This window comes from Pinus tabuliformis, chromosome 7, assembly GCF_031772625.1.
Source record: "Pinus tabuliformis cultivar Carrire ecotype Pingquan chromosome 7, CPIR1, whole genome shotgun sequence".
NCBI classification, from domain to species: domain Eukaryota; kingdom Viridiplantae; phylum Streptophyta; class Pinopsida; order Pinales; family Pinaceae; genus Pinus; species Pinus tabuliformis.
This window is the reverse complement of record NC_142293.1, coordinates 1,670,792,856-1,670,805,808: the sequence shown is the minus strand read 5'-3', so window position 1 is coordinate 1,670,805,808 and position 12,953 is coordinate 1,670,792,856. Positions and strand designations below refer to the sequence as shown.

The 12,953-nt window shown below is 34.1% G+C and overlaps 1 protein-coding gene across 5 annotated transcripts in view; it reads right to left on the bottom strand.

Moving 5' to 3' along the window:
• LOC149254877 (putative trehalose-phosphate phosphatase C) overlaps nt 1-7,640 on the bottom strand; it is a 290,873-nt gene extending 283,233 nt beyond the window's left edge. Inside the window, exons 1-2 of one of the 5 annotated variants that reach the window (XR_016267190.1) lie at nt 7,328-7,631; nt 1,770-2,342 (exon numbers count right to left, since the gene is read on the bottom strand). Coding sequence is in view for 4 of the 5 variants with exons in the window: in XM_089460253.1 (XP_089316379.1) it covers nt 1,770-2,108 (339 nt within the window). In the remaining variant the exon portion in view is untranslated. Of the gene's footprint in view, nt 1-1,769; nt 2,343-6,317; nt 6,456-7,115; nt 7,140-7,327 lie in introns of those variants that run through there. The other 4 variants (XM_089460253.1, XM_089460250.1, XM_089460252.1 and 1 more) reach the window with 4 other exon arrangements.
• Between the last annotated feature and the right edge of the window lie 5,313 nt (nt 7,641-12,953).

Genomic DNA, 12,953 nt, shown 5'->3' with positions numbered 1-12,953 from the left:
TATCTCATTGAATATTATCCTTGGGTGTTTATTTAGCAGAGTCCTTGGAGGGTACTTAGATTGGGAATTCGTCAATTATCTAATCTGTAAAATGGTGACGCTCAGGGGTCATAGTGTGCCAAAAGTGCCTTGTTACCATGCAGAGCCCTTGGGGTCGTGACAGAAACCCTCCCTTCTGGGGATAGTATCCATCCACAGAACAGCAGGAGAACAGCTACTAAGGTGACAGTTGTGGCTGATCTCATTGTTGCCCTTAACCTAGAGTTGTTAGTGAGGGTTTGCACTAAGGTGCTAGATTTTGTGGTAACACTCCCTAGGCTCAAACTAAAGCGATGACCAAGATCATCACTATAGAAGATGCCGCCATTGAAACTAAGCTAATTGCAGAACACATCTTGATGAAACAGGGTGCCAAACAGGAGCCCCCAGTTTGCAGAGGAGACTCCAGGGAAGTCTACAGCATCTCATTAATGGTTTGGGATGATTTAGAGTTTAAACAAACTGTTATCTTGTGTTATATCTGATAAAAACAGTCATTATAGCTCTAATATTACAAATATGCTAAGAGACAGTATCAAACTGTTATGTTCTGGATATTTCTTGAAAAACCTAATGATATGGGTCAGTAGGGATAGCAGAAGTCTTTTAGTGATGCATTTATAATAAGGCATCTGAATTGTAGGAATTTTATTGTTTTGTGTCCATGTGACTATGATTTGTTGGATTGAGGGAAGGAATGTTAAATCTGAGTTACAGACCTAGTCTTTTTGCATTGAAATTTGAAATTCATGCACTCTTCTGTATTATAAAATATATATATATATATATATATATATATATATCCAAAAAAAGGGCATACACAGACTGCCTTTGACACTTAAAAGAGTATATCCTAAATGACATACCAAAACTCTGTGCAATCTTCTGTAATCTAGTATTAGGAAGAAATGGAGTACCGTTTGTGTACAGATTTAAAATGTTTGTTTTTTCCATAAGCTCATAGGTTAATGAGAACAAGATGTTAGATTCACTAAAAGAAGCTTTGAAACTTTCAGTATTTATGCCTTTATTTTGTTCAAGAGCACTAAGTTTTGACTTATAATCAGAATAATAGCCTTACAATTGAAAATCTAGGGGTATGGATTTAGGATGTTCATTTCTTGAAGATTTTCTTTTCATGTTTGGCATCAACCAACAGGGATTTGATTTAAATCTTGCAAACCATGGACTTAGTGAAGGCATAGTATATTTGTTACAATCGTAACTCAACTTCTTGTTGATGCATTGAGACTTGTCAATGACACCGTAAAAGAACTGACAGCAAAATACCATGGAAAGTATCTTCTGTCCATTCCAAAATTATGCATGGTATAAAAGGCACAGAATGCATAAAGTTTATGATTTTATCTTGCCTTTAATGTTATGGCCATATCTGAATGATAGCCTAAGAATGCAACAATCAAATAAATATTCATTTTCTGTGTATACTTTTTCTATATGATAGCCTAAGAATGCAACAATTCAAATAAATATTCATTTTCTGATTACATTTTTTCTATCCAAGATTTTATTTTACATCTAAGATTCGCATCTGCCAGATATAAGCTAATAATTTGCTCAAATCCCCAACCATAAGGTATAGTATTTTTCCTTCAACAGCGAAGTAGTATAGTGATTGCCACAAATTAAAGCCAACACAGTTCTAAAATTAACGGAGAGAAAGGAACCACAATTACATATATCATACAAAGGCTGAGATATGCACTTACAAACCAATCATTGTTTGGTGTCTTCTCCTCATCCTGCAATGCACTTTGAGATTTTTGTGTGCCTATACATCCAACTTGTGGAGGAGAAGAGGATCGGATAGCATCTAGCCATTCTTTTACTTCACCATTTGCATTCTCAGAAGTGACTTCCATCTTTGGAGAAGAGCATGAACAACGAGCTGATGATCCCGAGTATTTGAATGATGTCATTGAAGAAGCACAAGAGAACAGTGGAGAACCAGAATGTGATATTGGAAATGAAGGGGAACCAAAATTAGGTATGGGAATTGAAGAATCAGTGAGTACTCTCCTGTGTTTTGACCTTGCAGCCATTTTCATAAATGTAAAAATATGAGATCCAAGATGGATAATTTGTCCCAGGTCTCAGCTACACTGATGTGTGAGAATCAGGATATATTACATAGGTTGAAACGCTTATGTAGATAATAGATATAAGCCAACATTCAACAGATTATTTGAAGTCTAACAGCATCAACATCTATTCAATTATTGAATACATCCAAATTTGAGCTCGTTGACTTTTATAAATTGGCCAATTTTTTCTACAAATATCTGCAACCAAAGATTCAATAAACATACCAGAGCATCAGTTCAGGATTCAGCTACTATCCTTCATAATATAAAACAAGTTTGCACAGTTAAAGCCGTGAAGGAAACCTTAATATGTCAGAAAAATATGAAAACGGAGAGGAATATGACCTTCTTATTTAATGAAAAACAGTTTGAAAGGTATTTCCCACCTCACAATCTCACCAAATAGCCCTCTATTATATGTGGCTTCGTAATCATAACTTGAAATCCCTTAAAACATTACGTATGCAAAGTTGAATTTCTGAAGGTGTGACACTCCATGTTAATCATCAAAAATTATAATCACTAATGCAAGTGGATGCTTGAGAAAATTTAGCAGTAACCACTCTAGAGCTTAAATTAGCAGTGCATGTTGTAATAAAATATTAAAGCAGCATGTACCTGAGTAAATTAATTCCAAGGTCAAAGTATCCCCTACATAAACTTCCAGTATAGACTTCAGTTTGTCTCTAACAAACAATAATCTAATGCAAAACTATGTCAGACATCATGTTTTAAGATCCTACAAGGAGAAAGAATGTCCCAACACTCAGACGTTCACCGTTCACTATGCTCAAAGATAAAATGGGGAATAATTTAAGGATCACCCGAACTCTTTTGCTGAATGTCTAATAAGATGATTCACAAATCTGCTAGCTAGGTAACTAGATGATTCCACTGAACAGCAAAGCTAGTAATAATGACTTTGCAGAGAGAATAAATATACTTCAATACTTCCATAAATCCTATATGGGCATAATCAATGCAGTTCTCCTACAAACATTTTGATAAGGTTGCCATAGATACCAAATTCACCTTATAACTTATTCACTCTTGGCATGAATTGCTCTAAAGCTAGACTCCTCAACATCTTCATAACGTTATTAAATTATTGATCATTGAACAAAATTGCATTTAATAAGTCATCTTCGATTGTTGCTACTCTTAAACCCATTATAATGTGAGAATTTCATCAAGAATAATATAACACTTGTCCACGAGGTCTTGGATAGAAGGTGATCGGGTGCTATGTTAAGGCACTCTTTGATGTGAAGTCACCAGTTCAATTCCCTGCTCCGATCAGGGTGATATATTGGACATGTTGAAGATGTAGTCCTGCCAAGCTTACAAAAAACAATATGACACTTCCCAGCTTCATACTTACAACATAGTTTTATAACCCAAATGCCTCAACGCTTGATATTGAGCATATAACTAAATGGGTTACATAGATCTGATCAAAATTCTAGCAAAACATAAACCATAGTTCCATCCTTCTGCTCATAAAAAAGAAAGGATGATCTATCTTTTAGTTTCTTAGTTGAGCCAAAACATAGTCCGAGGCAGATAGGATCTGTCGGCATTAATACAGAACATCTTGCCCTAATCTGAGAACTTCAGAATGAATGACTTGAGGTTTTCAGCTGGTCTCAAAAGCTAAGGGTTGTAGTGTTTCCCAATTTCTATTCTACATCGTTCTTCAACAAGGCTTTTGGAGGTCCTGAAATCTCTAAATACTTTTAAATTTTTCAATAATATCTAGTTATCATTACGCACCACTTCAACTGAATAGAATTCATAGGGTATGTTATCCTCAAATCAGCCCCACCTTAGCTGAGGATGTTTTCTTGATAACATTTTGTCCTCATAAAATTTTAAAGGAAAAAAATAAAATTATGATTTCTTGTGTTTAGAGAAAAGCAATGTTCTCTGAGAACCTTGGTTGTTAGTGACGTACTCTCCAATTGTTTTTCGCAAAATTATGGAATCTACTGATCTAGAGAACTTCTGATATATTTGCTAATCAGATCTTCAATATGTTCAGATTTCCTTGTTAAACTCTCATTGGAGCACCCTTAACCCAAAGGGCATTACTAGGCATTCAAGTTTCACTTACTCAATGAAAAAACGGTCTTCAACAGATCTAATGGAGAAATGTTAAGTTGTTACAGCCACTGCATCTGAGAAAATATATGTCCGTCTTCTGCAAATGGATAGTTAATGGATCCGTTTTAAGTTATATTTTATGGCCTACAAATTTAAATTTTACACGGACTAAGATATTCCAAATCTTTTTATTGACCGCCACTGGATCCATCCATTCAGGCTGTTGCTGGATCGGTTTTTCCCCTTGTGTTCATTTAACAAGATGAACTCCAATCCTGAGAAGAATCTCCTTGAAGTCCTTTTATGCGGAAAAAATATTCTTAAACTCGGTAAAAAAGTTTGTGTCTTGATTTACTATCAAAAAATTCCAACAGTCACTGTACTTAGATTCGTTTTCCATTCTAATGCGATCTTCCAAGTTTTCAAATCCTTTGGTGATATATTTGTCCATTTGCCCCATTTAATAGGCAAGGTATAATCTAGAGTGCTATCAATCACTTGTTCTTCATCTATTTAATCACATCCTGAAATTTGTTTTCCATTCTAATGCGATCTTCCCAGTTTTCAAATCCTTTGATGATATATTTGTCCATTTACCCCATTTAATAGGCAAGGTATAATCTAGAGTGCTATCAATCACTTGTTCTTCATCTATTTAATCACATCCTGAAATTTTTGGATAAAACTCGTGATCACATCATATAACTTTCAATAAAACTTATATTTCCAGCCTGTTGTTGGACTGATGAATACATGTAATGAGATTTAGCAGTCAACTCAGTACCCTAGTCTGTAAAGGCCACAACAAAACATTGACTCCAGATATCTTGGAAGTTGGATATCAATGCATGCAATGTAATACAAAACTAAGCATAGAAATCAAAGTCAATATTTAAATACCAAAAGAAAAAAGAAAATGCACTTTCACCTCCACCTAATACATTTTTCTTAAACCTAAAACTTGTTAAAATCAACAGAGATCCATCTTAAATTTAGAATTTGTTATGCATCGAGAGGGATCAGAAATAACTCATATGCAAACTTCTTGATGCTTAAAAAATTCAGTGTTAAGATAGATTTATGATGATTTATTTTAGTTTTTCATTGATATATTATCTTTGCATATTTTTAATTAGATTTTTTTTTCCATTTTAGTTTATGCGCTTATCTGCGGAATACATGTCATTCATACAAGACCTTTATAACACCTTGCTTCTCTTGTGCAACATAAACATATATATAGCTATGCAAAGAAATGTTGAATCAATATTTAAAAACACCAGGGCAAAATGAAAATGCACCTCCACATCTCAATTAGCATGTGAGACTCTGACCTACAATTCAAATCTTATTAGACTAGCATATGAAAATGATCTCTTCATTTGAGTAATGTGCTAAGATCTAAAGCTCATTTCCACAGTGTAATGCAGGAAATTGTTGACTACTTGGAGGTTTCAAGTTCAAACTCTTAGGACCCTATTGTAGATCTGAAGTCCAGAACGTAGAAAAGACCAATTGCTTAGATACTATGTATCCATGAATTGCTCCTGCGGGCAATTTGGCCATCGTGAAGCTCTATTGTTTAAAAGGCGGGCTGTGCCAATAGTAATCCCCACGGTTTTCGCTGCTGTTAACCTTTTGTGTTTTTTCATGTAAATTCCAAACAGCATTTCGTTATTCATCCGAGGATATGTGAAATCGAAAATATAAGGAAAATAGTGCTGTGCTTGCCAAGAGCCACACATTTGTCCCATGTGTGAGGAATATTACCGTCCTGGTAGATATGTATGTCCATGTCTGTTATCATGTACAGACATTCAGAGACAAATTATTGTGATTGTATATGTGTACTATAATGACAGTACTATATATAATGATCACTAATTACAGTGCAGAGCTTGGAAGCCGAGAACCTGGGTACCCTGGGTGCCCAATAACTATGGAGTTTTACGTTCGAGCCCTGAATTTTTCAAGCTCAAATGAAAGTCAATTGGTCACTGGATTTCTATTTCTTGCAGGATCTGAAAACAATCAATCATATTTCGTCTGCTGGGATTGAAGGGTACATACCAGACAAACACGAGTCACAGTAAACCATTATTCCAGCCCACAAACAATGGACCCAATAACCAATTGGGTATTCTGCAGACTATCTTGTAATTGCAAGTTGCAACCAACCTCTCTATATATCGGAAAAAAGAAAAAATCATACTGAACAATCTCATGACGTCCAACTTGAGGTGAACAAAATTTATCCTCGATATTAACTATATGTTAATCTCGAGGATTCATGCATGCATTCCGCTAAAAAGGTTACTGGGACCATATAAATCAAATCACTAGAAAAATATATATATTATGAATATCCCTTTTGCCAAGTATAAATAATATTATTAATACCATTTTTGGGACCATGCAAAACCAGAAATTAAGCCACCAACAACAGTTTATAGCTGGGAATGAAAATTTAAACCTGTGGGCGACTAGAAAAACAACGGCCGGCTCATGTACATTGAATAAGAAGAGGTGGGTAGTTGATGCATTCAGAATCATAGCTGCTGATGTTTCTGACAAACAAACTGGTCAATTCTTAAGGGGTTTAATTGAGATTTTGAGCATTTAACCTACAGATTTGTACATGTGGGGACATAGGGACCAGGCAGTAATCCTCCTCGTCTTTTCTTTTGTGTACGTGGCTCCCTTTGGCAATGGTTACTGACAGGAGTATGTATATTGGCTACTATCTGTTAATCTAAAAATTCATGCTTGCATTACACCCAAAAAAATTGATGGGAAGATGCAAAAGATGTCACTGCAAAAACGTATTGTGAATATCATTCTTGTCAAGTGTGAAAATATTGTGAATACCGTTTTGGAGACCATGCGAAGCAGTTTAGAGCTGAGTGTGAGCATTTAGGCCTGTGGGTGATCAGAAAAACAACGACCCATTTGTGTACATTGAACAATAAGATGTGGGTCATTGATGCATTCAAAAATCAAATCATATGAGTGGTTCTGATAATAAAAATAAATAAACTAGTTCATGCTTATAAGTTTCTTTGAGATTTTGACCATCTTACCCACAAATTTGTACTTGTGGGGACAGATCCCTGTTACTCTCCTTTGTCTCTGTGGCTTCCCTTTGACAATGGCCACTGGCAGGAGAAGTGGGTATTCCTCTGCGCGCCTTCCAATAAATAGAGCCTCCAAGAATAATAAAATAGAATAGTACTACTAATGGAGTTGAAGTTTTCAATGGACAACAGAAAATGGACTTCACATTAATATTATATAGCAGTGAGAGTTGAAGTTTTCAATGGACAACAGAAAATGGACTTCACATTAATATTATATAGCAGTGAGAGCAATATATCCTATATTCATTTTCAATGGAGATATTGTATATTGTTTTGATTTGTGAAATGCAAAGAGAACAAGGAGATGAATTATGATGATGATGATGGATATTGTTAGTTTGGAAGGTTTGGCAGTTGAATATGGACATGGGTTCCACCCCATGTTCTGACCAAACAGAGGGAGGCACGGAAAGTTGGATCTTGTGCCCAGGGTGTCTTGTCTTGATTAATGTTCACATGTCTCACCTTTGCAACTTTGCATGACTATGAAAGAAGGGATGCAGACTCTGACTTTGATTATAAGAAAGAAAACAAAGAAATTGAAAGGGGGATGTTTGTCTTTAGTGTGCATAAATAATACATGAAGTTTCACCAACCACCTGGCCTTCTGGTGGTGTGAGATTGCCTCTTACATAATTTTATTGATTGATTGTTGAAACGATGGCTTTTTTTGTTGGTGAGTGGTTGTTCTTGGGGACTGATCATGTGGTAGGGGATTCTTTTATGTGACTGGATATATGTCAATTTTTTTCTCTCAAATATCTTTAACAGCAGGAAAATTCCAAAAACCACACTTAATTCTTCCAAACCTGAAAGGCCACATTATATGAAGAGCATGGCCCACATTGCACAAAGAACATGGATGTCAGTTTGAACAGTTTGATGGATACCCATGAACAGTGGGGGACTCAGTTTGAACAGTTTGATGGATACCCATGAACAGTGGGGGATTGGCCCTTTTGAATATGTTATACTGGGGAGCTTGTCCTCAATAGGCAGATGTTCTGAGATTGGCCATGCCATGATCTTGCAGAACAAAAAGTGAGGATGTGACAGTGTCTTGGTGTTGTTGGACAGGCGGCAGCTTGTAACGATTTGTGGACGCCACACGCTGTCTTGGAATGGGTGTATGGTGCTGGATGGCCCCCGTGAGGTTGAGGCCGTGGGAAGAAAAGGGTACAATCAGCACACGGGTGGCAATGAAGCTTTCCTGATGTAGAGATATAATGTGAAAGTCATGATTGTATGCATGGACCGTGGGGCTTCTCATGACAGAGAAATGGTAAAGTCAAAGTTGGACTGTAACGTTAAAAAAGCTTTGGTAGATTTGTGAGGTTGAGGAAGTTGGGTGTGGAAAGTTTTCTGCTCTACCTTTCTTTAATAGTATATCAAAGTTTTATTTTTGTGGGAGTTTACTTTATTTGATGGCATCTAAAAAGGATAAAAAAGTACCTGTCTCACTTCAATTCTTTTTTATGATATCTTTCTGAGACTTGACATTTGAGTGGGAAATATCTATATTGCACGATGTAACATTTAACATTGATATATATAATATTAAAAGTTAAATTTTAGTACTGATGTAGTTTGTTTTATTTTTTAAAATAATAAGTTTAAAAGAAAAATTAGTACACTTCATGTGATACTTTTCAGAGTTGACAGTAAGAAGATTCATATTACATAATATAACTTTTTAACCTTTAGAATTGATATATTATTTCTAAGACCATATAATATTAAAAGTTAAATTTTAGTATTGAGGTAGTTTTTTTTTTTTTTAAATAATAAGTTTAAAAGAAAAAGTAGGCACACTTCATTGGATACTTTCAGAGTTGACAGTAAGAAGATTCACATTACATAATATAACTTTTTAAAGGGGAACAAAAATCTAAAAATCATTTTCAATGAAGTACATAAAATAATAAAATATTGTGCAATAAAATTGATTTTGGAAAAAGATGGGTCATGAAAAATAAATAAAAGGTATGGGATGGATGATGAAAAAATAAATAAAGATAATTGTATTTATATAGTGTGAAAATGGTTTAAGTATTAATTTTTGTTTCATGAATAAATTTATGAATAAATTTAGGGATGAGTAAATTTTGAAAGAAAAAATAAAGATAATGATATTTATATAGTGCAAAAATGGTTTAGGTGTTAATTTCTGAAAATAGTTTAAGTGTTATTGTTTGTTTTTTAATATTAATGAGTATATTTCACTAGGGATTAAAGATAATGACATTTATATAGTGTGAAAATAGTTTAGGTGTTAATCTCTGAAAATAGTTAAAGTGTTAATTATTGGTTTTTTTAACAGTGATGAACATATTCTACTAGTCACTAAAGTTAATGACATTTATATAGCGTGAAAATGGTTTAGGTGTTAACTTATGAAAATGGTTTAAGTCTTAATTTTTGTTTTGTTTTAAATAATGAAAACATTCCACTAGGGCACTAAAGATAATGACATTTATATAGTGTGAAAATGGTTTAGGTATTAACGTCTTTATTTTATTTTATTTTTTAAGTAGTTATTTTTTGTTTTTTTAAATAGTAATGAGTATATTCCACTAGGGACTAAAGATAATGATATTTATATAGTGTGAAAATGGTTTAGGTGTTAGGCACTAAAGATAATGACATTTATATAGTGTGTGGTTTAGGTATTAACATTTTATTTTTATTTTTATTTTTTAAGTAATGAGTGCATTAATAACTTCAAAGAATCAATATTTTATAAATGCCACAAGGGCGAATATGTATCCAAAGACTTGAATCCATGCTACTTGGGACACAAATCATGAACCTACCACTTGAGCTAAGTTCCTTTGAAAAAAATAATTTTTGTTTTATAAAGAAATCTAACCATGAATAAATTTATTATGAAAAAAAAAAACTTTTTTAAAAATTTGTTGAATGATAATTATGCAAATTAATACTTATATTAAAGATATAAATTGGTGCAAAATTATTATAAGAAATGCATATTGTGATAGACAAATATCAATGTTGAAGTTAATGTTTCAATGATGATGATGATGGTGGTGGTGGTGGTGGTTAACGTCCACTGAGACCAAACTTTGGTCTATCAGACCTAAAGAAACGAATTATTTAATTTTAGCTATTTAATTTTCATGATCCATGGGATCATCAACATGAGAAAGATATTATAATGGAGAACTTAGGCGCAAAGCATAATAGTGGATCATCAATATGAGAAAGATATTATAATGGACAACTTAGGCCCAAAGCATAATAGTGATTTTGTTTTTGTATTGTGACACACTAATATTTTAGTTGCTCAAATTCGATTTTGTGACCCAATTACATAGTGTCAAAATATAGTTTTTTTCAGAGAAAAAAGCATCATGTATTATATTGAGGCAATATAAAAACTCGCACAGGTTACAAAAAAGTGGCATGTGAGGCCACATTCCAAGTCATTTGAGAATCAGCAAAAAACAGATGTCTGAGCAAGCCTCATATAGCAGGAAGGATGAAGCATATGCAGTCATATATATAGCATATTCAGGGGAGACATATGAATAGATGCACAAAAAGAAAGCCGGGGGACATATTCCAAGAACAATCTGGGAAACACATTGACCAATGATACCAAAAAGCAGAACCATAGAAATGAGGCAATCCCGAGCTAATTGGCCAGCTGTATTGGAATTGAATCGAAGATAGCAGTGATGTGGTGAAGAATGGAATTGTAGGGATCTTTGGAATCTCGGAAGATTTTGTGATTCCGCCATTTCCATGCGCACCAAATCATGATAATGATGAGAGAACGCTTTGGCTCCCTTTGGTTACACCACCATTTGAAAGCTGCATGGACAGAAACAAAAGCAACATGAGGAAAACCAAAAATAATGGCCAGATCATACCAGATTTGTTGGGAGGATTTGCATTGAAAATGTAGTTATGCTAATACATTGTAACACCAACTTAGCATGTGTTTTTTTATTACACATGTATACAAATTCAATTCAAATGCACTTTGTTACAAACATGTTAATACTTTAGTTGGATTCAACCCATAACTTAATCACATTAAATCATGGATATGAAGTGAAGATTACAATGAACAACTTTGGTTCATATCATAATGGTGATTTAACTTTGTGCCTTATACAAATATTTTAGTTACCCATATTCAATTTTGTGAACTAGCTAAATATTTTTAAAGTTTATTCATTGCGCCCAGATGCGCTCTTCAGCCAAGTATGGTAGAGATGTTGTAATGTAATGTTTAACATTTTAACTAAGTCAAATTATATAAAAATAAAATTAAATAAAAAAATTAATGTAACGTAATGTAAACGTTTTTTCTTGGTCAAAATAACATAAGTAAATAAATAAAATAAAAATGGCCTACGGTATTGACCCATGGGATTCATGCAGAATGTAGCCTATTTGAAGGGGAAAATTAAACCAGCCTAAATCCATCTTAACTCTAGATCTACCAAGCGAGAGGGGTCAAATCTCTTGATATGCAAACCTCTTTTAAAGTGAAAAGAGATTTGATCCCTCTCGACGCTTGATAGATCCCGAGTTAAGATGGCTCTATGCTGGTGTTAATGAATAAAAAATTAGGGCCCTCTATTTTTCAATAGCAAAGATTTAACTTAAAAGAAACTGATGAAGTACTTTGGTAATGTGTTGGTATCTATTATTTTCTTGGACATTCCAACTACATAATCGAGGGTGAAGCTCAGCATAGGTTTTGGTGTGGCTTAGCCAGTCGTCCCTCCAACAGAAGCAAAGAGATACTAGAAGTTGTCTCAATTAAAGTTATTCATCTACGCCATGGTTAAAAAACAATAATATCTTGAGCTTGTGGAAGGGCCTCACCTACAGAAAAATCACACAGTTCCATATTAGAGGAAATACTTGTAGGTTCAATGCTAGGACGAGGCTCCAAAACAAGCAGGGACATGGTTGTCGTTACCTCAAATTGAATATCTAGCGGCACAACGCTACAAGAACCTCTAGAATGAACATTTAGGGTTTCAACTTTTTGTTACACATCTCTAGTTCGAAACCAATAAAGTGAAGAAAAAAAAAGGTTTTCTTCAGCTTAAGGATATTTAGCATGTGGCCTCATATTAAAATGGAAAGAAAATCAATAGTAAATGTTAAAAATGGCAAGGAAACCTCAGGTTTTGTGGAAACAAATCATTTGGGTCAAGTCAAAATTGCTTCAACAGACAAAACAAGGAAGTGGATTTAGGTAAATGCAAAGCAATATCAAAGCATTTTAAGGCGTAGGCCTACTTGCTTTAAATGGGAATAAAGAAGAAGAAAATAGTTGCAGAGAAAGAAAATAAATAAGAGCAATAAAAATAAAGAAGAGTCAACCATTTACAGTCCCACATCTACACCTCTTACTTGGTCATCAGATATCTATGTCCAAAAATTGATGAAGGTCAGGACAAGGTTGGATATTTTGGAAGCCAAAGAACAAGAAAGGGACCACAAAATTTCAAATATCACATTTTTAAATCGATGTTTAATGGAAGGTAATAGAATTTTAAAAGAACATGTAACAATGTTACAAGAG